A 26,590-nucleotide genomic window follows, 5' to 3' on the forward strand; every position below is an offset into this window, starting at 1 on the left:
CTGCTGGGGGGCGGCACCCGCAGGGGGGTGACCAGCGTGGTGAAGGGCGGCAGCAGCACCAGCAAGTCCTGCTCCAGCGCGGTGAGGCGCGGCGAGATCGCTTTGTCCCCGCCCCTCCGCCAACCCGCCCAGCCTGGGGGGCTCCGCCTCCGTCCGCCCAGGGACCTGTCTCCCGCACCTGGGCCGCCCAGACCTCCCAGGGCACTGCCAGCCAGGTGCAGGAACAGCAGCAACATCACCATCAGCAACGGCAGGGGCGGCAGCAGCAGCAGCCACAGTCCGCACGCCGGCCCGGGAAGACAGCAAGGCGGAAGCAGAGACTACGACAACAACAACAACAGTAACAACAACAGCCGGTAGCACAGGCTCCTGCCGCCCTGTCCGCGCCCGCAGGGTCGGCGCCGGCCCCACCCTCGTCTTCCGCCCCCTCGTCGCAGCCTGAAGTGAACGGAGCTCTCGCCCTCGCCCCGGCCACGAATGTCATGGCCATGGCCACGCCCGCAGAGCAAAGACCTGCCCCAACCCCGTCCCCGTCTCCTGACCAATCGTCGGGGTGGATGGTGCCTGGCGTTTCCGGAGACGTCCTAGAGAGGATGGCCTGCGCTATGGCGCGGGTTATGAGGCGAATCCTGGGTGAGATGACCGGCCTCCCCGACGGCACGGGGGAGCTCGAGGCCGTCATCAGGCAGGAGATGATGGACGCCTTCAGAGCCGACGCAGAACTCACCATCTCACCCGCCAGCACCGTAAGCAGCAACCACGACTCCGCTGACGATGGAAGAGCGTAACCACAGGAACTACACACAGCTCGACAGCCTCCGGGTGCTCCAGTGGAACGTGCAGGGGCTGCGCAACAAAAGGCCTGAGATTCTCCAGGCCATTGTGGAGGAGGACCTCGACTTAGTGCTCCTGCAAGAAACACTGGTGCCAGCACACTTTGAGTGGAGGCTGGCGGGCTACACTGTACACTCTCTCCCGTGCGGGGCGGGAGGAAGACGCGGCTGCATGGTGATCGTGCGCAGCAGCATTCCGCACCATAGGATCACGGACCCAGTGAGTTGCGGTGAGGGCGTAGACGTTGTTGCTGTGCAACTGCAGCTTCCACGACTCGAGGTGGCCATCTACAACATCTACAGCGGCCCGGGGAGGCAACTGGAGGCTGGTGAGGTGCTGTCACTTGCCACCCACGTCAACATGCTTGTGGCCGGTGACTTCAACGCCCACCACCCGATACTGCAGTCCGTCTCCCGCCCGAACCCCGCGGGTCGACACCTGGCAGCCGTGCTGGAGGACCTTCCTGAAGTAGTGCTCCTCAACAACGGAGAGGCCACCCACGTCCGCGGGGGCAGGTTAGACTTAACGCTGGTCTCTCGTGCCCTGGCAACAGGCTCCTCATGGCGGGTTCACCCCACGCTGACCAGCGACCACTACGCTCTCTCCACCACCCTGAGAGTGGGCCTGCCGCCACTGCCTCCTCCCCAGCCCCGGTGGGACGTTAAAAAGGCGGACTGGGTCAAGTTCCGGGACGCCCTCAGCCACTGGTGGGGCACGTATGAGCCGGCGGATGACTTGGACCATAGTGAACGAGACTTCACGGCGGCCGTCGAGAGGGCAGCGGAGGCAGCAATCCCTAGGAAGGCCCCTGGTTACCGCTACCGAAGGGATTGGTGGTTCTTCAACGAAGAGGTCCGGGAGCAGAACCACCTTGTCAACATCCACCGAAAACTCTACCGGAGGCGGCCGACCCCCACCAACCTTGAGCTGCTGCGGGAGGTGGTGCAGCACGCCCGCCGCGTTACATGGCGCGTCAAAGAGGCGAAATGGCTCGAGTGGTGCGCCAGCTTCAATCAGCACACCAGCCTGGGCGACCTTTGGGCCAAGATCAACACTGCCTCCGGAAAGAGACCGAGTCGACCTCCCGCGCACCCCCAGCCACAGCAGGAAGCTGAGAGGCTGGTGGACATGTTCGTCTCGCGGGGCTCCAGCGTGCAGCTTCCAGCGCAAGTGCGTCGGCTTCAGGCCGACCTCAGGCCGGGGCGCGTGGCTGCCATCGCGGCGGCGCGGGGCAGACAGGACGTCAGCGACCAACCCTTCACTCGCCACGAGCTGGTGCAGGCCAGGAAGGGACGAGACACTGCGGCTGGCGCCGACGGCATCACGTACTCCATGCTGGCTCAGGTCGGGCCTGCCGGAGATGAGGCAGTACTGGCCCTCATCAACCACTCCTGGAGGGAAGGCCGCCTTCCCGTCGCGTGGAAGAAGGCGGACATACAGCCCATACCCAAGCCCAGGGAGCCCACCAAGCCTCGTCCTATCTCTCTGATGAGCTGCACGGCCAAGACTGCGGAGAGGATGATACTCACTCGACTGCAGTGGCGCCTGGGGCCCCTGCACCCGCACGTATTTGGCTTCACCAGAGGAGTGGGCACTTCTGACAGCATCATGGCCCTCCTGAGCCTCGTCGACAACCGTCCTGCCGTTGCTGTCTTCCTGGACCTGGAGAAGGCGTTCGAGCTTGCCAGCGCTCACGCTATCCTGGCTGCGCTCGTGCGCAAGGGCATCCAGGGACGGCTCATCTCCTGGATTGAGGACTACCTCCAGCACAGGCGCGCCAGAGTCAGGTTCCAGGGGCTGCGCTCCGCCTATCGGGAGCTGGAAAACGGCACACCACAGGGCGGAATCCTCAGTCCCTCCCTCTTCAACATGCTGATGGACCAGCTGGTCAGCCTGCCGTTCCGGGAGGGCGCCACTCTTCTCAGCTACGCCGACGACCTTGTATTGGTCGTCACTGGTCCCGGCAGCATAAACCCGAACTGTATTATTGTTCGGCACCATTGGGTTAAAAGTGGTTGAAAAAGGCCGTAGAGTCATGTCATCATACTCAGTATTCATAATGGCCCCAAGACGGGTTTATGCGTCCCGGCAACAAGGTCGCCAGGGCCCAGCAGGCCCTCGATCTTGTCAGCGAAAAGTGCAGGGAGCTGGGGCTCAAGGTATCAGCTGAGAAGTCTAGGGCCATGATGTTCAAGGCCGCCCCCCCGGACGCCCAACTCTTCATACAAGACGTCAGGCTGGCCTGGACCCCCGCCTACCAGTACCTGGGGGTGTGGCTCGACAAGGGCCTGTCCTTCATCAAGCAGGCCACATACCTGAGGGAGAGGACCCAGGCGAGGCTGAACGTTATGAGGGCCATGACAAGAACTCGTGCAGGCGCCACGTTTCCAGTCCTGCGTCTGTTCTACGTGCAGGCTGTGCGGGCACTTATCGACTACAGTGCGCCTGTCCTCATTGCGCTGTCCCCCACACAGCAAAGGAGGATCGAAGTAGTCCAAAACAAGGCCATGAGGACCATGCTCGGGGCGCCGGGCTGGGCCAGCAGCGGTGTCATGCAGAGCGAGACCCGCCTCGTGCCTCTGGCCAGCAGGGTCCAGCAGATCGTCGCCTGCCGAGTGGCCAAGGCCCTCCACCAAGACAGGGAGTCGGTGGCACGAGCGGCGCTCTGCAGAGTCTTGCCACAGAGGCGAGACCTGTTCACCGGCAGGACCTGGCTGTTGAAGGTGGCTGAGGCTGCCAGCCCCCTACCCCATCTCGACCACCTGCGGCGGGAGGGGCCTGACCGTCCAGCCGCCACCTACGTCGCGCCACCTCCGTGGCAGCCCCCCACCGCCGAGATCATCATAAGAGAGCTGCCTGCCAGCAAGGCGCGGTGCACACAGGGGGAACTCCTGCAGCACGCGCTCATGGTGGTGGCTCAGGCCAACGTGGGGAGCTGTGCCGTCTACTACACCGACGGCTCAGTCGACCCAGAGAGAGGCGCGACAGGCGCGGCGGTCGTCACCGGCAGAGAGACGCTGTCGTGGAGGACATCAGATCACTGCTCCACCTTACAAACCGAGCTGTTGGCCATCAAGCATGCCCTGGAGCACGCCCTGCAGCACCGAGAGGGGCCTGTCGTGCTGCACACCGACTCCCGCTCCTCCCTGCAGGTCCTGCAGCAATGGCGTCCACCGGCTGACAACGTGCGGCTCGTCACCACCATCCTGGGCCTTACCCAGAGCATCGCCGCACAGGGGCGGCACGTCAAACTCAACTGGGTGCCCAGCCACGTAGGCCTGCGTGGGAACGAGGCAGCCGATGCGGCGGCCCGTGCAGCCACCAGCATGCCAGCCATAACCAGCGATGTCCTGCCCAGCCTGCAGCAGGTTAAAGAGCAGGCCAGACGCGCTGCCGCCGGCTCCGCAGAGGACCTACACAGGCAGGCTGAGCGGCACTCGCGGCAGGGGGCCTGGTACGCCAGGGCCACCGACCACCGGCCACTTCACCCCGGCCGGGAGCTGGATAGGGCGGACCAGGTGACGCTGCACCGCCTCCGGCTTGGCTACCGCACGCTCCAGGAGATGAGGAACGACTTCGCGGGCCGGCAGTGTGAGCACTGCGAAGCCGTCGCTCATCGCCCCCTGGTCCACTACCTGCTGTACTGCCCGCCACGGCCCAGCTCAGACAGCAGCCCACCGAGGACCCGCAGGACGAGGAGGCGAGAGCCGCCCTTGTGCTCCGGCGGGCCCAGACGACACTACCGCGACTCCTGGAGGTGGTACAGACCGCCCCTCCTCCACGCTGACCGCACACCGCTATACTCCCCCCTGTAGGGAGTAGGGTGTGTGATGTGACCCGACCAACCACCAGGGTGGCCCTGACACTTCCCCAGCGGCGGGCCGTTGCCCGCTCATCAACATATATGTACACATTTACAATATGTAAGATGTAAAAATAAAGAAAGAAAAGAGAGAGAGAGAGAGAGAGAGAGAGAGAGAGAGAGAGAGAGAGAGAGAGAGAGAGAGAGAGAGAGAGAGAGAGAGAGAGAGAGAGAGAGAGAGAGAGAGAGAGAGAGAGAGAGAGAGATAATAATACAGAGAGAATGAGAAAGAAAGAAAGGAGGGATGGAATGTGGGGCAATATAAAAGGAGGAAGAATAAAGAACGAAGAGGAAGGATGCATAGGAATAAAACGCGAAACGAGTGTTAAATAAATGATAGAGAGAGAAAAGAGGAAAGTAAAAATAACTCAGGAAATTCGGAAGGGTGGAAAGAGAGAAAGAAAGAAATGGGAGGAATAAAAGGACGAGGAAGGAAATGAGGAAGGAAAGAAGAATTAAAAAGGAAGGAATGAACAATAAGGGACATTAAAGAATAAAGAAGAATGGAGGAAGGCTAGGAGAGGAAGAGGAGGCGAAAGGAAGCGGAGAGGCGGGAAGAGACCGAAGAAGAGGCAGAGGAGACGAAGGGAGAGGAGGAGAGAGAGTGAAGATGAGGATGATGACGAAGGGGGGAGGGGGAAAAGGAGGAGGAACATGACTAGCAAGGAATAATAGGATGAAGTAAGCCGATCTACTGACATACATTTACTCTGCCATGTTTGTGCGAGATAATGTGTGTGTGTGTGTGTGTGTGTGTGTGTGTGTGTGTGTGTGTGTGTGTGTGTGTGTGTGTGTGTGTGTGTGTGTGTGTGTGTGTGTGTGTGTGTGTGTGTGTGTGTGTGTGTGTGTGTGTGTGTGTGTGTGTGTGTGTGTGTGTGTGTGTGTGTGTGTGTGTGTGTGTGTGTGTGTGTGTGTGTGTGTGTGTGTGTGTGTGTGTGTGTGTGTGTGTGTGTGTGTGTGTAAGTGGTTTCGTGGTTGGATTGCATTTCTCTGGTACTGGCTCCGTTTACTGTCCAAACACACACCCTCCCTCCTCACCCCAAAACTCCAACAACGACAAAACACACAAAAAATAGCACCCACTCATCCCGCCAGGTAAGCACAGGTATATAATCTCACCTGGACATAAAGCACAGACCAGGTGACCCACAGGTAATTAATTAAGCACTAAACAACACAGGTGGTGATCGGGGGTCCAAAACTACCTGCAAAAACCTGCCCCAAGACTGATCAGGTAGGGAGGAGCACGAGGGAAAGGTAGGTGAAGGTAAGAGGAGGAGGAGGAGGCAAAGGAGGGGAAGGAGGATGTGAAAGAGGAGAATGTAAAATTGAAAATGGAGGAGTGGAAAAGAGATAAGAAAAGGAAGAGGAGGTGAAAGAGGAGGATGGTAAATAGAAAATGAGGAAGAGGAAAAGAGTGAAGAGAAGCGGAGAGGTGAGGTGAGGAGAGAGGAGGAAAGGAAAGAAGATAAGAGAGAAGATAAGAAGAGAAGGCATAAATGGAGAATGAAAGGTGGAAAAGAACGAAGGAGGAAGAGGAGTAAGCCAAATAAGGAAGAAGAAAAGGGAGAAAAAAGAAACTAAAACAAACTCCGCTCTCTCTCTCTCTCTCTCTCTCTCTCTCTCTCTCTCTCTCTCTCTCTCTCTCTCTCTCTCTCTCTCTCTCTCTCTCTCTCTCTCTCTCTCTCTCTCTCTCTCTCTCTCTCTCTCTCTCTCTCTCTCTCTTATCACGTCATCAGTTAATAAGAAAAAACAAACCCTTCCGATGATGAATTGTTCCAAACGATTATATTAAAATTATCTCAACTAAAAAAAGCAAATAATAAAAAAAAAATAATTGTTTCTCGTTTTCTTTTCCTTTCGTTAAATTTCTAACACAAACAACTTTTCCATCCATTCTCTTTTCTCGCACTTCTTTTAGTTTGCATTACCGAGAGAGAGAGAGAGAGTGTCTGTTCAAAGTTAGGTGAGTCAAATTCTGTTCCCTTTTTTATGTCGACGGTTTGTGATCTTGGGTTGTAGGGGTGACGGAGGGATGGGCGAAGGGCGGGAGAGATAGGGCTGCGGGGGTGGAGGGGTGGAGAAAAGGGAGGGAGGGAGGAGGGGGAGAGAAAAGGACATAGAGGGAAGGGAATGACATGGGAGGAGGAGTAGATGGAGGAGATGCTTAGAAGAGGAACATGGTAACAGTGGATTGGAGGAGGCGGAGGAGGAGCAGGAGGAGGAGAAAGCTCGTATGTTTGAAGACGCTCCCGGCTGAAACCAATGTATAGTCTCTCTCTCTCTCTCTCTCTCTCTCTCTCTCTCTCTCTCTCTCTCTCTCTCTCTCTCTCTCTCTCTCTCTCTCTCTCTCTCTCTCTCTCTCTCTCTCTCTCTCTCTCTCTCTCTCTCTCTCTCTCTCTCTCTCTCTCTCTCTCTCTCTCTCTCTCTCTCTCTCTCTCTCTCTCTCTCTCTCTCTCTCTCTCTCTCTCTCTCTCTCTTTCTCTTACACACACAAACAAACTAGCAAACACAAGCACTGACAAACATAGACAAACCGATTTCAATGTCCTTCACGCAGTGTACTCGAGCCCTGAGATGTGTGTGTGTGTGTGTGTGTGTGTGTGTGTGTGTGTGTGTGTGTGTGTGTGTGTGTGTGTGTGTGTGTGTGTGTGTGTATGTAAATATTAGCGCATCAACAATATATATCACATCTCTTCCCTCCTTCTTCCTCCTGCCCTAACCTTCTTCCTCTCCGCCCTTTTAGTTTTCCTCCTTCCTCCTCCCTTCTTCCCTGTCTAACCCTTTCACTCCCCTTCTTCCTTCCTACCATTTTCCTCTATCCTATTTATTTTCCCTTCCTCCTCCCTTCTTCTTTCTGTCCAACCCCTAACACTCCCCTTCTTTACCTCCTTCCCTTCCCTTCTTCCTCACTTTTTCCTATTTACCCTTAATTATTTTCTTCTCTTCCTCCTCCTTTCTTCTTCTTCTATGAGTTCCTTCACTCCCCTTCCTCTTGTAACGGGCTTGTCGGGGGGCGTTTAAAGGGTGTTGATTAAGACTTCAGCCTCCTTAAGGCGAATTATATTCGTAGCCTTTATGTACAAGAAGCGTCGGTGGGAGAGCGACTGTCGTTGTGTGTCAGTAGGACTCTCGTGAAGGAGTGACGAGTTACAGGTTGGAAAATAATTGTTACAATTTGTCACGTACGTCAAGGTGACCTCTGCGCACCATCAGGTGCGAAGTATACACAACTGAGACGGTAAACACTGACGGACGACATTCCTATAAGGTGGCGTGATCTATCTGTCGTGGGTTTTTTCCACTGACAATTGTATGCCTAATTCGTGGTGATATTAAATAATAATAATAATACATTGATATCCTACTATAATACTCTCTTCCTTCCCAGTCTTCTTCCTCCCTTTTTCCCATCTACACTTATCCTTCTTCCCTTCCTCCTTTTTCCCCTTTATATAACCCCCTTCACTCCCCAACCACTAACCACTAATCACTAACACTAACAACCAGCCCTTCATCCCTTTACTAACAACCTTGTCACACCATTTTGTCCTACTGGCATCCTTTACCGACACTCACACCTCCCACTTCCTTCCCCTTCCCTTCCCCTTCCCAGTCCTTCTGTCACCCAGCTCGGACCACACTGACACAAGAGGATGCTGACAGACGTGCAAGGAGGATAGAGGCGTGGGAGAGACGGTCGTGGCACGGCAATGGGAGAGGGAGAGGAGAAGGAGGAGGAGGGAGCGTGAGGTTGAAGGATACATGAGTAGAAAGAGGAAAGACTGAGGAGGTATGAAAGAGATTTGGTCATGTTGAGATGGAGATCGGAGGAGGAAAAAGGATATATAAGAGGAGGAAGGAAGGAGGGAGTGAGGGTGCAGTAGGAATCATTGGGATGAAGGACTGATTATTAGCAAGGAGGAAGGATATGAGGAGAGGTTGGAGGAGGCTGAGATGGAGGAAAAGGTGAAGAAGGAAGAAGGACGAGGAAGATGAGGAGGAGAGAAAGTGACACAAAAGACACAACACTTCAGAACAGCATAAAAAAAGCACAACACACCAGAACAGCATAAAAAAAGCACAACACACCAGAACAGCATAAAAAAAGCACAACACACCAGAACAGCATAAAAAAAGCACAACACACCAGAACAGCATAAAAAAAGCACAACACACCAGAACAGCATAAAAAAAGCACAACACACCAGAACAGCATAAAAAAAGCACAACACACCAGAACAGCATAAAAAAAGCACAACACACCAGAACAGCATAAAAAAAGCACAACACACCACGACAGCATAAAAAAAGCACAACACTCCAGAACAGCATAAGAAAAGACACAACACTCCAGGACAGCATAAAAAAGGCACAATACACCAGGACAGCATAAAAAAGGCACAATACACCAGTACAGCATGAAAAAGCACAACTCACCAGGACAGCATAAAAAAGCACAACACACCGGGAGAGCATAAAAAAGCACAACCCTCCAGGACAACACGATACAGCACAGCATAGAACGGTACAACACATCACAACAAAATAAGTACAGCACAGCACCAACACAGCACCAGCGGGTACTCACCTTGCACTGCAGTCTGGGTGTACCTCAGGAGCTGAAGGTTGAGCTTGATGGGCTGCGAGGTCACGAGGAAGGTCGCCGCGGCACTACGACCTTCCCTGACCTCGGTTTGGGTCTTGGGGCGGAGGAAGAAGATCATGATGTCCCCGACCCGCACCCGCCCGCTGCAGGTGCCCCGGGCCGACACGCCGTCCACACCCAGGGGCGGATCCGTGGGCGGGGAGGAAGGAGGGTCAGGCACCTCGACAAACGTGGCCTCCTCCTCCCACTCCGGTCTTTGCACATGTTTCCGACACGTTTCCTCGCCCTTCAGGAACGTTTTCACTTGTATTCGCACTAGATTATAAAAACTATTGAGTCCGTGACCGCGAGTTGACCCCACGTGGATGACCTTCGCCATGACCACCACGTCGGCCTGCTCCGCGCCCTGCTCCACGTAGTCCGGCCAGCACGCGAGAACGGGCCTTGTCATCACGAGCACCAGCAGGAGGCGGGAGGCGAGGGGAAGGGCAGCGCGACGCCCCGCCATGCTGAGGACAGACTCCCGGCCTCTACCAACACACAGGACACTTGATCATCACTACACCGCCGCGGCGACACCAACACACATCACCACGCCGGCCTGTCTGTCTGGACGTCCGGCCCTCGCCTCCTCCCGTCCCCGGCACCACACATGCACGAGCGACGCCGGAGTCTCGTTTTCTTTCAGCTCGACCCGCCCCCGTCAGCGAGGCGGAGTAAGGGGGCGGCGGAAAGGGTATTGCGGTGGGGGGCGGAAGGGGAGGCGGGGCGCAGCGTGGTTTTCATGTTCCTCAAGAGCCCGAGCTGACGCAGACGGTTCTGAAAGTGGAAAATAAGTTTAGTGGTGCGTGTATGTATGTATGTAAATATGTATGTATCTCTCTCTCTCTCTCTCTCTCTCTCTCTCTCTCTCTCTCTCTCTCTCTCTCTCTCTCTCTCTCTCTCTCTCTCTCTCTCTCTCTCTCTCTCTCTCTCTCTCTCTCTCTCTCTCTCTCTCTCTCTCTCTCTCTCTCTCTCTCTCTCTCTCCAAAAGAGGTCATCTACTCTATGGGGAGTACTACAGGACGAGGTTTGACCACAGAGTTGTATACATAGAGGGTTCCCAGAGCCTGGATTTTGAAGCAACTGGCAGCCATCTTAGGGTGACGGATGGCGAGACAGAGAGAATTTTAATATCACATAGTTATGTCTGCTACTGCTATTATCAGGTTACTAGCGCCTCGGCGATCCTCTGTCAGATAGACTTGTTATTTTCTTGTCCATTTTCTACCCACTGATTATTGTTACATTGGTACATGTCATATGCCATCTGAATCGGAAAATGTGCTGAATTTGAAACTGTAAACGAAAATTTAATGCAATAAAAAGTATATGAATGACAAGGAGTTGAATCCAAAAAGGTGAACAAAAATGTTTATGCACTACCATAATTTTTTTCTCATTATTTTATTGTAGGTACACCTAAGTGCAATAAACCTGTGATCATGATATGCAGCAATATCGCATCAACACGATGATCGGCTCAGTTTTCCAAAATATCATAATGGTGGCTAGCTAATAGTGGTTAAGTGTAAACATGTGGAATCATGGGAAGGTCGCCAATCCGTCACCCTATGGCGGCCGACCACAGAGTTAAAGGCATGAGCAGTGGCTTCACCTCTCACCGTGGCGAGAGACTGGAGTTGAACCCTCTAGTATATAACTCTGTTGGCTTGATTCACGCATCCTCCAAACCTTAACATCCTGCCGGTTTTTCCTTCTGTATGAAGCACGCCAGGATCTATATATAGCAAGATACTGACGACATGAGTTTCCCATCTGACCTGCTTTGCCATTATGCTGATACAAGATACACAACGACAAACAGTGAATGATCAAGTGACTGAGTGATCAAGGACAACCTCTGTCTGTCTGTCGTCTCCCTCCCTCCCTCCCTCTCCCGCCGCGACCCTGTGAGCTTGTCCATCAACCTGGCTTCATCGCTTTAATCCGACACACAGCCAACATTCCACAAGCTCTGCGGCGACCCACCTGTTGCTAGTTAATCCCTTTATCTTAAGTGGACTCCGCGAACCCTTGTAAACACGATCCCAGGCTGCTACCGATGCACGCACGAACACACTGACACACACACACGGACAGCCCTGTAGCAAAGCGAGACAAGCCGGCTTAAACGAGTGAGCAGTTAAGATCATACACATCTGTCGTGGTGGTGAAACTAGCGCGCCTCTTCCCTCGCTAAGTGATTCACCGGGCGAAGGGTCAAGCCTCCTGCCATGCTATCTGGTGTCGGGGGTCCTGCCGCCGCCGCCCTGCCCTGCATCCTCCGGGCACCCCACGCAGCGTCAGTAGCATGCTTACCCATAGCCATGCCGCGCCCCGGCCTAGGCACCGTGATGGGGCGTACTTCCTGATGACTCGCACCGCCAGAGCTCCGAGAAGGACCACGGGAGATGGGGGCGTGCCGGAGAGCGTCAGGGGGGTGGGGAAGGGAGGGAGAGGCAGATGGAGGGGGGGGGGGGGGCAAGTCGTGAGGCAACGTGACGTAACCTCTTCATGTGCTTTCATCCACTATTTCTTCCTTTTTTTATCAACAAGTAATAATGAGTGACGGCATGAAGAGTCCTGAACAGTGTCTTTTTATCACCCCACAACGGCCTGGCCTTGGCGGGGAGATAACGAGGTTTATGCGCGTAAAAGTTTGCCTCCGTCACCCTTGACCCGCGGCCCCGCTGATGCAGATCCATTATTGACTTGAGCAGCAGAGTGTTTGCCGTCATCAGGTTACACATCCGTTATCCAAGGCTCATTTCCATTCCTCCCTCCCTTGCTATATCTTCTTTTCCCATTGCGAAAAAGTTATGAAGGTAATGATAAAACAAAGATAATGACTTATGACATGCAGCACACCTTGGCTACCCCGGTCACGTGAGTCATGAAGGTGCGCGGAGCCAGGCGGAAGATAGACTAATCCGCGCCGCACACCAAGACAAGAGTGATTCACCTCAATTTTCCTTCCCATTCCGACGCAAATACACCTAAGTACCCTTACACGCTAAACCACATCTACTCTCCCCCTGTTATATATAGTCAAAAGTGTGCATGAAAGTGAAGGAGTGGGTGAACAGCTCGTCTGATTATTGGGTAATTGCTCACTGGTTCAAACCGCGTCTCAATAGTCCATGAGCCAGGCCGAATATGACTTTCAAATTAGTGAACAGATCCAACCCTGATTTTTGTTTAATATGATGCCTGAGGTATATGAAAACTGGCCTTGGACGTTTCAGATCGGTAGCTTTATGCCCCAACAGCAGCCATTTTGAAGAATGGCCAACTTTTTCGAGCTCACACGACATATACTTGGAATTTTGCCCATACCTTCTAAACGGTTCAATAAATCTTAATGGGACTGATCTTATTTTACTCATAATGAAATTATACAGACATTCATGTATAATAAATACAATTTTTATACTACACTACCTTTCAGAATTCAACATTTTAGACAAGAAAAATGCATTTTTTAAACTTTTTTTTATAGGCAGCTTGTTGTAAAACAGTAAATGGTCATCAAATGATTAATTTAGTCCATGAAATATCTAGGATTCATTCAGCATCAATAAACAATTAGGAATGATGTTATTGTCACTAGTATGAGTAAAGGAAACACAGAAGTCATGTAAGACTTAGAACACACACATCCGCTGTACTCTGAAATTGCATTCAGGCTTTACTCAACGTCATAATCAGGTCACTTCCATCCTTGTCAGGAACTATTTCCATCTCATCCTCGTCTCTCATATTGTTACAGTCCTGCAATTTACAGGCTGGCGTGCAAGGTAACCCATTGTCAATGCAAGGACAACTGCCAACTTTGCACACTCTGACACATTTGCATGCCATCAGTGAAAGTATCATGTCGGGTGCAGGTGCTCCTGTTATCCATTCAATGCCAATTTGCCCGTCACTTTTAACATTCCATCCATGTCCATCTGCAGCTTCTGGAATCGTGGGCGAGTTTTCAAGGCATCGTCTCCAAATGGCCGCCTGGTAGTTTGCCCTTTTGGTGTGCTGATGGAGGGCATCCTTACAAGGAGGCAGTTGTCCTGAAGACACATCACCATTTCTTGACTGGAATATTTCATATCTCAAGTCGTTCACGGTTGTACTCCTTGCACTGTGTGAATACATGCTGCAGGCAAATCTTTCCAGTGTTGAAAATAGCTCATCTGTAACATTCCACTCTTCCCCAAGACGAGTAAATGCTTCACGAAATGTGTCGTTTGAACGCATCAAATTAACTGCCTTGATCTTTCCTTGGCCAGAGAAAGCGCTTACAGAATCACAGCCAGTCCAAGCATGAACACCCAACAAAGCAGTGCACTCATCACTACCAATGGTAGTTGCCAACCTAGAGATATCAATAATTCTCATTTTGTTCTTCTTTCCTCGTCTCAAGAGTAAGTGTCCACCTATCTGAGTTTTGAAGGCTAGAAGAATCACAAACACGTCCGTGTCTTCCGAAATAACTATCACATGTCTATGTGTGCTTGTTGCATGCCTTGCGTGGAGAGCCAGTCTTGTATCAGCCTCCTCTTGTGAACATGTCAGCTCAAGAACCTCTCCGACAGCGTCCTTCGTAATTTTGAAGCACTTTTCTGCAACAGTAACAAATAATGTCACTTCACCAAGGCTTTTCCTCACCTTCTCCTCCTTCCAGCTTTCCGCTAGAAATCTGATCAATTTGTTCTTGCTCTCCGTGTTCCCAAGAAGGCGCTTCCAATTCTTGATCCGGTGTCCTGATTTTATATCGTGGAAGAGCAGGCTGTCTTTGGAACCTCGGCTAGCCCTTTCAGCGTTCTTTATTGATCGCTCAGTGTAAACATCGAATACAACATCAACCCGTTGACTTTTGCAACTGTGGTTCAGAATGCTCTTCAAGATCTGTCCAGAAAGTTCCCCAAATGTACAATTTTCTCCATGAATTTTCTGGACTATTCCCATTGCGTCAATGATTACTGCCCGTGGACCAGTTGGTAGGTCAACAAAAGTAGCCTCCTTTTCAATATGTGTGCTGAGACTCGCCTTTCCGGTCTTTTTTAGAGTTCCATCAGCATTCCCCAGAGTCCACGGTGTTGGACCCAGGGGGTAGCACAAAACCTCTTTAATATCAAGTTTCCGATTTTGTGCTATGAGCAGCATGTGACCAAAGACACGATTGTCTGCCTTCAACACAATTTCCTTCTCTGTTCCTTTAATGACAGTTTCTTTCTTCAGACTGGAGAACGTTTTCAACTTCAGCTTCTTGATCGGATCATAAAACCCAGTACCTTTCTCAAGTTTCACTAGCCGTTCAGCATAAGCCGCTTCTCCTTTCTCACGAGCCTTCAGCAAGTTCTTTCCTACGTCAGGGGTTGCTGCCAGGCCCGTTGAAATGTTCAAAAGGTCCATTGGATCACCGCAAAATGGATTGGTCCAAGTGTTCTCGAGCAATTCAAGAATAGCTGACACATCATTCTCGTCTCGATTTATACGGGATGCTTGAAGGTCTGAGTGGCCCAGGTGTGGCTTCTGTACTGCAATTAGTTCTCGAAGTCGTCTTAACGCCGCTGCTCTATGCTCTGCCGATAAGTAGTACCTGGAAACAGCTCCTGGCTTTAAACTGAACCCCTTTGTCCCGCCACCAGTCGAGTGTAAGAGCACCCATGACCAAGTCGATTTACGATGCGAATGAGCTCAACATTCCCAGAGAGAGTCTTGATGACCCAAGGCAAGAGGACATGTTTCGGCGTGATGACCTGTGCGTTGGTTACAGCATACAAGATGTCCTGACCTAAAGACCATGCCAGTCTGTTAGTCCGATCAGAAGGCAAAGCCTGCCGGCCACCAATGAGTACTTGCAAAAAGTCAGTAAGGCAAGCTGGCAGATCGATATACTTTTCACATGCCAGTTCATCAGGCTTTGGAGGCCAACTCTGCTCTTTCATCTCGTCTCTGACTTGCTCGCGCAAAATGAGAGCTGTTTGATTTATCAACTGCTCACATTTTGCCCCATAACACAGATCTGCCAACTCACTCTTAAGGTCTAGATAATCACAGGCAATGGCTTCTGTAGTTAGCGTGTTAGTACACGCCGCAGCAGCAGACCAGCCATTGGCAAACACCGCAAACACAAAGCTGATCATTCTTTGCGTTTCTTCATTACACACGCGGGCAGAAGGCGAGCTCTGTCTCCCTGGCCCCGACGCACAGTACCGGCGCGGCGTCAGTACTGCGTAGATGTGAGTGCCAAGCGTCGCCAGCCACCGATACAACGTGGTTTCTTTGGGGCAGCAACTTTGTGTGTGTGTGTGTGTGTGTGTGTGTGTGTGTGTGTGTTAGGCGGGGCACACGGGCGGGAGTTATGAGTGTAGTGGTCGGTAATAAGTCATCGTGGAGGTATAGTTTTGCACTCCTACACGCCTCGTCAGTCTTTTTTTTTTTTTTTTTTGTACAGCGAGGGAAACAGCTCAAGGGCAATAAAAACAACGTAGTGTGAATTTTACAACCATCCCGTCAAACCCCATCTACGTATTTCCTTGTCTTCTTTAATCTGTCTTTCTCTGGTTATCGTTTAGCAGATAAAAACTAAATCATGGCCTCTGAGTTGAAAACTGAGGAACTGCACTGTCTAACCTCATTTACCTATTTCACTGTTCGTATTCCGTCTCTCTCTGGTAACGGTTTCGCAAGTAAAAACAAAATAACTGTCTGAGGTGAAAAACTGAGGAACTCGCGGCCTACACACACACACACACACACACACACACACACACACACCTGTTGCCCGGAGACGCTGAGTCGACAACTTTGCGTCGCTCCAAAAGGCATTTACGTCATTGTTTGATGGACACACACCGAGAAGATTCCGTCTCATCATCGGGAACTGGTAACATTTATTCACACTGATCATCGGTGAACGAAAAAGGCAAATACAGGAATGTGTGTGCAAGTGTGTATGTATGTATGTATGTATGCATGTATGCTTGTACCGGCCCCTTGCAGACTCAACGTTCTTATGATCGATTGTATGTATAAATGTATGTATGTATGGATGGATGGATAGATAGATAGATGGGTGTAACTGATTAAGGGTAGAGAGAGTAATAGAGGTTAGTACGGATATGAGAGGCTGTAGAAGGGATGAATTGAAAGAACGGAACAGCAGAACAGGGCAGAGGACGAGGGGCAAAGGGAAGGTATGGGAGGTGAGGTGAGGTGTGGCAAGAGTCGTGAGGTGGGGTTGATCGGCGGCCGCGCCCTCCCCCCCTCTCCTCCCGCCCTCGCCCCCCTCACCTACCAGGCAACACGTGGCCGCGCCCTGCCCCCACACCTGTTTAAGGGGCGGCACAGGTCTTCTCGGCGCCGCACACCTGTTGGCCGGAATGTGTTTTAAGCGGTTTACGTTAATATGATCAAAGAAGTGACTGATTCCCCGTATTGATGAAGATGCCCGTATGTTTACCTCTAAGATGGACTCAGGTGGCATCAATTTGTTTTATAGTTTTTTTTTTTAACAACCCTAACATTCTTTTCTCATTCTGTGCAATTACAGCAACAAAAAACGGTCTAGTCTTCTCACACGCATGAAGATAATGGATTTATTTTTTATTTTACTTCTTTTAACCAGTACGAGAGATTCTAAAGCCTTATGTTCGCTATAATACATTTCTTCTTATTAACTCCCCTCACCTAACATATTCTTCTCCTCTCACTATCTTAACGCACTTCACCGCTATCATTAGTAAACGTCGAAAACATTTACCATGGCTTGGCACAACGTTTTGGCCTCTCTCTGCACTGGGCGGCGCGGGTTAAACGTTGGGGTTAATCTTGCATCTTGTCTTCTCAATGCGAGGAAAACACTGGGACAAGGAGTGAAGGTTCGAGTACCAATATTAAACAGTACGCAATCACTCTTCTTCCATCCCTCCTCCTCTCCTCTTCTTCCTCCTCCTTCTCCTAGCTAAGACATCTCACATCTTGTCTTCCCAATACGAGGAAAACACTAAGGACACGTACTAGAGGCTCGAGTATACTAATATTAAACAGTATGCAGTCTCTCCAGTCACTCTTCCTCCATTCCTCCAGCTCTCCTCTTCCTCCTTCTTTCTCACGCATCTTGTCTTCTCAATACGAGGAAAACACTGAGGACAAGGACTAGAGGCTCGAGTTCCAATATTAAACAGTACGCTGACTCTCCCCAATCACTCTTCCTCCATCCCTCCTCTTCTTCATTCTCTCCTCCACCTCTTGACCCTCTCCAAGGTCCCGCAAACAACCTAACGACTTCGCTGGCTAAATAATATTCCCCGAAGATGTAACCCTCGTCTTTGCGGAGGAACGGGAAGCCTCGATTTATCACAGCGTCAGGAGGCTGCTGAGGAAACACGTGGGGGGGATGAGGAGATTGGGACGGGAGCTGAGGGTCTAGGGGTGGGGAGGCGTATAGACAAACAGGAGGGAAGACAGCCGCGGCGCCACGACCCAGAGGCACTCCAGCCCACGCTGAGCACTGACCCTTGCTGGAGGACCGTCACTTGGGGCCCACACACAGAGCTAAAACAACTTTATCTCCGGGGACCACTCAAACATTACCAGCCGCTGCGTGTGTGTGTGTGTGTGTGTGTGTGTGTGTGTGTGTGTGTGTGTGTGTGTGTGTGTGTGTGTGTGTTGGTTTATATGGTGAGGCCGGGGAGGGGAGAAGTGAGAGATGTATGCTGGAGTGAGAGAGAGGGACGATGGAGGAAGGATGCTGGAGGTAGAGAGGAGAGATGAGCTGGTAGGTATTGACGGTAAGGAAATACAGGTAGATAAGAGAGAGGAGAGAGAAAGATAGAAGAAGGGAGGTGAGGAAGAAGGGAAAGGGATGAAGAGAGGGATGAAGGAGGGAGAGAGGAGGAATGAGAGGGTAGATAAAGACGATGAAAAAGAAAAAGGAGAGAGGAAAGAGGAGAGGAACGGATATATAAAAGCAGGTGAGGTAGGAAGGCAGGTAGATGAAAAGGAATAGAAATGGAGGCAAACTAAGAGGAGGAGGTGAATACATAGGAGAAAGAGAAATAGAAGGATGGAGGTAAGAAGGTAAGATGGATAAAAAGATAAATGAGGAGGGATTGAGAAAGACGAAGGTAAGGAGAAGGAAAGATGAAGAAGGGTAAAAAAGGATGATAAGGAATGAGGAAGGACAGGGACGAATGAAAAGGGAAGGTAGGTAAGAAGTTTGGGCGGAGTATCTGGGAGAGGGTGGTGGCTAGGAAAGGGAAGAGGGAAAGGAAGGTTAGGTGCATCGTAGAGGGGGATAGGGGTAAGGATAAGAAATGGGTGTGCAGAGGGAGGGAATGGAGGAAAGTAAAGGTGGGGGCGCCATGTGTGATGAAGGACGAGGAAGAAGGAAGTAAGAGGGGAGAAAATGAATGGGAGAGGAATGAGAAAAATGCGAAGTAAATTTGAAACACGCGATTGCAAGTTATGTAAAAGAGAATGCCAAAGAGAAAAGAAAGAAAATGAGAAGATAAAAGTAGCTAACAGTGAAAGGTCTCAAAAAAGGTTTAAAACAAAATAGAAAATATGGATAAAGAGCGAGGGAAAGAAAGCGAAGATGAGGAAGAGAAAGATGATGAAAAGAACATTGATGACAAGAAAAAAAAAATTAAGTAGAAAAAAGACAAAGAGAGGAGCAGAGTAAGAAGCAAAATAAGAAAAAAAATATGAGTTGAGAAAAAAGAGAAAGGTGAGACAAAACAACAAACAGCCGGAGAAGGAAAAAGGAATACCAAAAAAAAAAAAGTAGGTGTTCGTGAAAATTTAAACAAACAAAACAATACAAGGAAAAATGAGACAAACAACACAAGGATAAAAAAATAAAACATAGATCAAGCAGGAACAAAAACAGGTACAGGAAGGAAGGAGAGAAAGACGAGAAGGAGGAAAGTGACCACCGATCATTGTTAAAGAAAATAAACAACAAGGAAAAAAAAAAGGAGAGGAAGATAAAAAAGAAAGAACAACAAGAGGAAGGAGAGAAAGAAGAAAAAAGAGGAGAAAAAGAACAGCAAATAAAACATCTCTCCCTCAAACAAAAAATCGTGGGCAGAATTATAAAGGGATGAAATAAGGAAAGAAAGAAAGATATGAACGAAATAAAGGAAGAAATGAAGAAACAATAAAATGAGGAAAAAACAGCAAAAAACATCACATCCCCCCCTTCAAAAAAATACAACACAAAAATAGAAAAAAAATATAAGAAAAACAAAGTAAAACAAAACATAACATGAAAACAACACACTCTTGCAACACGGTCAAACGTAACCAAAGTCGTGTAGTCGGCAAAGGGGTGACGCAACGCTGTTTTATGATAACGAATTTGCATCCTTATCGCCCTCCCCCCAATTAGCCGCGACGGGAGGAGGAGGAGGATGAGGAGGAGGTGGACGAGGAGACGAAGGAGGAGGAGGAAGATAGGTAAGGGGGAGAGAGGAAAGGAGGATGAAGACAATACCGTGAGACCCAAAAATTCAGCAGGGAAAGGATATGAAAGAAAAGAGGGAAGAAAAAAGGAAGGAAAGAAAGAAAATATGAGAGAAAGGAAATTAAGAAGGGTGGAAGGAAGGAACGGAGGAAGGAAAGAAGTAAAGGAGTCATGGAAGAAACAATGAAGGGAAGAAATGAAGGTAGAAAAGAAAGAAGGCAGGTAAGAATGAATAGAAAAGAAAGTGGGGAGTAAAAAAAGAAAGAGTGAAAACAGAGAAAGAATTAATATAGCAAGCGGTAGACAATGATAAAGACGAAAGATAGAATGAAAGAAAAATAAATAGTAGAAAATCAATGCAGGAGGGAGAAAGGGATAGAGAGATAAGGAGGAAGAGAGAGAGAGAACGAGCTGGAAGACAGGAGAGAAAACGAGAAAGAGAAAGAGATAAATAAATGAAAACTAACAAGGCGGAATATTCAAAGAAACAAACCATCTCGATTGCATTCCCTTTCCGACAAGACGAATGAAGGACACGTTTGGGACGCGTCTGAGGAGCATGTTAATGGAGCCTCAAGTTCATTTTTATCGCCAATGACTTTAAAGATGGCGCCTCTAAGCACCTTTAGAAACAATAAAAAAAAAAATGTACTTGAGGAATAAAAGGATAAAAGAGTGGGGTTGAATTCCTGCAGGTGGCGGCGGCTATGGTCAAAGGTGTGTGTGTGTGTGTGTGTGTGTGTGTGTGTGTGTGTGTGTGTGTTGATATTATCTTATGACACGTGGAAAGGTAGAAAAGCCAAGAGGAGGAGGAGGAGGAGGAGGAGGAGGTTGACAAATTTATCTCCGTCTAAAGTTGATGGTATGAAGTCCTACCCAATAGCATTCTCTCTCTCTCTCTCTCTCTCTCTCTCTCTCTCTCTCTCTCTCTCTCTCTCTCTCTCTCTCTCTCTCTCTCTCACTCTACAAACACCCACACACACACACACACACACACACACACACACACACACACACACACACACACACACACACACACACACACACACACACACACGCAGAAGAAGCATCACGCAGCTCGTATAGGCGGTTCGGATGCTGTTCCTCATCTGTTAGCTGCCACGATGCCCTTGTAGGTAACTTGCTCTCCGTCACCACACACACACACACACACACACACACACACACACACACACACATCGTAACTTTCTTATTTCTTCACTCTTTCTGTCAATTCTTGATTATATTCATCCCTAAAAGTTTTGAACGTTCTGGCAATTATAAAAAGAAAGAAAGAAAATAAGAAAAAAAAGAAACAAAGGCGCTAAAAATACAAGAAAAAGAGAGTAATTAAGTCAACGATAAAAAGAAAAAAAAAGCTGTAAAAATGGAGATGAAAGAGAAAAGCGAAAGAGAACACAACAGATACCAAACATCACCTCCTCGAAAAGGTAAAGAACTGAGATACAGGTGACAGGCGAGCTACAGAAAGGAGCAGGTGTATCGCCCTAATAATCAACACAACAGAGAGGGACACGTGGACAGGTGGACAGGCGGGGGCGAAAGGAGAACAGGTAAAGGTGCGAGAAAAAAAAAGCAGGATTGGGCGTGATAAGAAAAAACGAGCCATATTGTGGACAGCTGTGTAGAGAGGATATGTGAGTGTGAGGTTCAATGAGGCGGGCAGGTAACGAGGAGGGAGAGAGAACAGGTGTGCTTGTGAAGGTGAAACAAAGTGTGGGGTGAGCTACCTTGTTTTTTTGTATAATGTATTGGTAAAATGAGAGAAAGAGATAGAGAGAAAGACAGATAGAGAGAGAGCAAAACAAAGTCACCCACAAGAAACCCAAAACAAACAACAGCAACAACCTTTTTTTCACCCCAAAACAACAAAAACAATAAAAAACAAAGCAGAAACAAAACACCTTCACTTTCACTACATATCTTCAGTCTATTTCTATTCAATCCAATTACCTTTTTTAATCAAGACAAACTATCTAAAAACAAAAGAAAATATGAGAAAAGTGAAAGTATATCTGTTAATTAGTGAGCGTGCAGGTGAGAAGGTGTGAACGTGAGGTGAGAGGCGATAATCAGGTACCCAGGTAGATTAACTCGAAAAAAAATTAAAGGGGGTGACCAAAAGATAAGGGTGAGAGGAAAAATTTATAATTAAACGGTGTGACCAAAAATATTGTGATGAGAGGAAAAATATACTTAATGGGGCGACTAAAAAAATTAGGGGACTGAGAAAAAAATAAAGGATGAAAGAAGAAAATAAGGAGAAAGATAAAAGATGGGAGAAAAAAAAAGGGGTGACCAAAAATTCTTCAGCAGGTGGAGGCAACAAAGGAGAGAAGAGAGCACCAAGGACCCCATCCCCCCTTAGCCCCTTGCCCTGTGTGTCTGTCGAGAGAGAGAGAGAGAGAGAGAGAGAGAGAGAGAGAGAGAGAGAGAGAGAGAGAGAGAGAGAGAGAGAGAGAGAGAGAGAGAGAGAGAGAGAGAGAGAGAGAGAGAGAGAGAGAGAGTAAAGAAAAAGTGATTAGTTACACCACGTTAGCTTACTCTTACGCCTTGATTTACGATTCAACATAGGGCGCCCTTAAGGGGAAGTAGAAACAACAGTAGTAGCAGTAGTAGTAGTAGTAGTAGTAGTAGTAGAAGTAGTAGTAGTAGTAGTAGTAGTAGTAGTAGTAGTAGTAACACAAACACACACACAAGAGCAGATTGTTACTTTTCTAGCCACGGTTTCTCTTCGCCCTCGTTTTCATGTGCTCCGTGTCCTCACCATCGTCAACCTCACCACCACCAGCTGTTCGCGAGCGTGTGGGAGGCGGGCGCAAAAACACAACACAACACTCGCTCGCCGCCTCCGCCGTCACTACAGCTTCTCGCGTTACCCAAACAATCACAGCTCACAAACCTCCTCCTCTTTCTCCTCCATACACTCCTTCCCTGCTCCCTTCCTTCCTTCAGTCTCCTCCTCCTCCTCCTCCTTCTCCTTCTGCAGTAATCCACGTGGGAGGGAGTTCACTCACTATTTCAGCTTACACTCACGCACACTGACAGCTTTCGCCTAGACGGGAAGCCACCGAGCTCACTGAGGCGAAGAAACAAACATAATCACCATAATTAGAGCAGATTATAAACCCTCAGTCTCCTCGATCACCCTCCTTCCCCTCCACGGATGCTGCGGCGAGGCTGGCAGCGAGTAAAGGTCCCAGGCTGGCCGCGGCGGGCACTGAGGACTGAGGAGGCAGGTGGGCGAGGCAGGTGAGGGCTGGAAAGGCGGTGCCCACGTGGTAGAGTAGGGCACCTGACCATCTACCGCCAGAGGGTGACTATGCTAGAAATGACTAACCTGTACGAATTATCTAGCAATGGGTGAGGCTCGTGGGAGAGGCGGTTAGATGAGACATAGAGAGGGAGGAGTTTATGAGTTAGTATGGCACTATATCATCTAACACCAGAGGGATAACTATACTGGAGCTGCTTAACCTATACGATTTATCTACTAATGGATGAAGCAGGTGGATGAGGCTCGTGGGAGAGGCGGTTAGATGAGACATAGAGAGGGAGGAGTTTATGAGTTAGTATGGCACTATATCATCTAACACCAGAGGGATAACTATACTGGAGCTGCTTAACCTATACGATTTATCTACTAATGGATGAGGCAGGTGGATGAGCTTGGTGGATGAGACAGGTAAGTTACGAGAGGAGTGGGAGTAGTCCATGTGGTAGTTTTGCATTTGACCAACCAACACCACCAAAGGGATGACGACCACCTTGCCCCCCACGATCTCGACCTGCCCCCACCCTCCACCACTAGCCACCACCAACAGAGACACCGCCGCGCTGGGTGGAGTCACAACAACACTTCGGAAACCCGTTCTTCGAGGCAGCCCGCGTCAAGCCCTTCCCTGCCCTGCCTTTCCCTTCCCGGCCCTTCCCTTTCCCTGTCTTCTCTTCCGCCTGACTTCTGTGCCTTACGTGTTGACCAAGTCTCTGGTTCCCGCGCGCGCCCACGCAGATGTTCCCAGGGCTGGACTGTCTTTTTCTCTTTTCTCTCTCAACTGTGAAAGACGAACCAATAATGTAAGAGAGAGAGAGAGATTTACATAGATTTACATAGAAAATCAGACCACACAGACCCCATGGTCCAGACTTGGTGGTCTGTCCTTAAACCTAAGTGATTTTACATTAATCAGAAGACTCCAAAACGTTGCATTTCTACTCTAGTTGATATTGTGACGGTCGAGCTTATTTTTGAAGGAGTCAATCGTGGTACACTGGACCACTGATGATGGGAGCTTATTCCATTCTCGCACTACCACGTTGGTGAAGAAAAATTTGGTGCAGTCTGAATTTACTTGTCTACATCTGAGTTTTACGCCATTGTTCCTCGTGCGCAAAGTGTCATCGATCATAAACAATGTTGATCTGTCTACATTCGTGAAACCATTAAGTATTTTAAAACATTCGATCAGTTTTCCTCGGAGGCGACGTTTCTCAAGAGAGAACATGTTAAGGGTAGAAAGCCTTTCTTCGTAGGATTTGTTGCGCAAGGAAGGGATAATTTTCGTTGCCCGACGCTGAACACCTTCTAATTTAGCAATATCCTTTGCATGGTGGGGAGCCCAAACTGTACCGCATATTCCAAGTGGGGTCTGACTAAACTGTTGTAGAGCGGGAGTAATACAACTTTATTCTTAAATAAAAGTTTCTTTAATGAAGCCCAACATTCTGTTCGCTTTATTTGCTGCATCGATGCATTGCTGTGAGAATTTGAGGTTTGACGCGATTTTGACCCCTGTCCTTGACGCATTGAACGCTTTTTGAGTTTAACGCCGCGCATTTCGTAATCAAACTTTTTATTCCTCGTTCCAACTTGAAGGACCTGGCACTTGTCTACGTTAAAGGGCATCTCCCATCTATCCGACCAAGCTGAAATTTTGTGCAAATCCTCTTGGAGGCTTTGCCTGTCTTCGTCAGTGAGAACCGAGTTACCAATCTTTGTTTCGTCTGCAAATTTACTAATGCGGTTATTGAGTCCAACATCCACGTCGTTGATTTAAATAATGAAGAGCTCTGGGCCAAGAACCGAGCCCTGAGGGACGCCACTAGTGACAGGCGCCCACTCTGAGTTAAATCCGTCAATCACTACTCTTTGTTGTCTGTTGATCAACCAATTCGCGATCCATTGGTTTACCTGACCGTCAATACCTATTTGTTTTAATTTGTAAAGTAATTTATGATGCGAGAGAGAGAGAGAGAGAGAGAGAGAGAGAGAGAGAGAGAGAGAGAGAGAGAGAGAGAGAGAGAGAGAGAGAGAGAGAGAGAGAGAGAGAGAGAGAGAGAGAGAGAGAGAGAGAGAGAGAGAGAGAGAGAGAGAGAGAGAGAGAGAGAGAGAGAGAGAGAGAGAGAGAGAGAGAGAGAGAGAGAGACACACACACACACACACACACACACACACACACACACACACACACACACACACACACACACACACAGGCAAGAAGAAGGGTGTGCACCAGAATTAGGCGACGCAGGAATGCTCACTTCGCCTCTACATAAGGATAAACGCGATGAGGGTTGCCACATGTTAAGCCGCACGCCACGATGCTCTTTTTTTTTTTCATGCCGCAAATCAACAAGTAAAATGAAGCGGAAAAAGAGTGTGAGTGAGCGAGCGAGAGAGATACTTTAAAATTATAAACGCACAAACTACCTTTTTTTTTGTTTGTTTATTGAGTGACGCATTACTAGGATGAAAGAGAGTAAGATAAAAAAAAATAAACGTTATTCACAGAAAGCTCAACACAACACCATTATCAACAAAACGAATAATAACAAAAACAAAACACAGTCGCTTTTGTTACATATAGACGAATAAAACACCATCGGCATGATCTTGTGTTTACGATGTTCTTTTGTTTAATACGGTTTACGATCTTCTGTAATAATATGATAGAAGAATGAACCACGATATGTGTGATCTTGTGTTTGCTTCGGTGTTGCCTCTAGGAACTATCTGATGGCGCGTCTTGTATAGCGAAGAGATGATTGGGTTCAAAGGATTTACACGTTTGCTTTTTCTCTGCGCCAATCACAAACGTCGATAAGGGACTAAACGGATGACGTCTTAAAACAAAGCTAACTGACAGGTCTCGAGAATAAACATCACACACGTGTTTCGTAAATCCATGAACAAGATGATGGGAGAGCTTGGCCGAGACTTGGAATAGAGAAAAAAAAAATAGAGGAAAATACTCAGAATATAAAGAGAGTTTCAGAGCGAGGAGAATATATATTTATGTGAGAGGCTTAGCGTGTTTAGCATTAAAGAGAAAGTACAAAGAGAGTATTAAGGAGGAGTAAACTAGAGCCAGCGAGCATTATAATCAAACTTCAAGGATTAAGAAATAAAAGTAGAATGATTCAGCATTAAGAAGCAAAAGGAAGAAAAGAAAAGAATAAGAGAAATTGATGAAAAAGACAATGAGGAGACTGATTTGCTACTGTGCTGAGTCGGTGCCGCGTTTACTGAGACCTGCTGCGCCTGATAATGTTGTTGTTGCTATCCTGATTGTGTTCCTCATTGCTGGTCACCGAGTCCATTGTCGCTGTAATCACTGCCATTTTCGCCACGTGCTGACCCTAGCAGGAGTCAGCACGTTGGTTCATCTTCTATCAATCATCTCACGGAATAACACTACCAACATCAGACTTACTACTACCTACTAAGTCACCTTCGTTCTTGGTTTTTCTTTAT

The 26,590-nt window shown here is 48.9% G+C and overlaps 1 protein-coding gene across 4 annotated transcripts in view; it reads right to left on the reverse strand.

Moving 5' to 3' along the window:
- Positions 1-9,169: 9,169 nt before the first annotated feature.
- Positions 9,170-26,590, reverse strand: part of LOC126992308 (uncharacterized) — a 39,919-nt gene continuing 22,498 nt past the window's right edge. For 2 of the 4 annotated variants that reach the window (XM_050850975.1, XM_050850977.1), the window contains one exon: positions 9,170-10,124. In XM_050850975.1, coding sequence (XP_050706932.1) covers positions 9,235-9,813 — 579 coding nt within the window. In that variant the 5' untranslated portion in view covers positions 9,814-10,124 and the 3' untranslated portion in view covers positions 9,170-9,234. Of the gene's footprint in view, positions 10,125-11,336; positions 11,492-22,942; positions 23,063-26,590 lie in introns of those variants that run through there. The other 2 variants (XM_050850978.1, XM_050850979.1) reach the window with 2 other exon arrangements.

Source organism: Eriocheir sinensis, unplaced genomic scaffold, assembly GCF_024679095.1.
Source record: "Eriocheir sinensis breed Jianghai 21 unplaced genomic scaffold, ASM2467909v1 Scaffold437, whole genome shotgun sequence".
NCBI classification, from domain to species: domain Eukaryota; kingdom Metazoa; phylum Arthropoda; class Malacostraca; order Decapoda; family Varunidae; genus Eriocheir; species Eriocheir sinensis.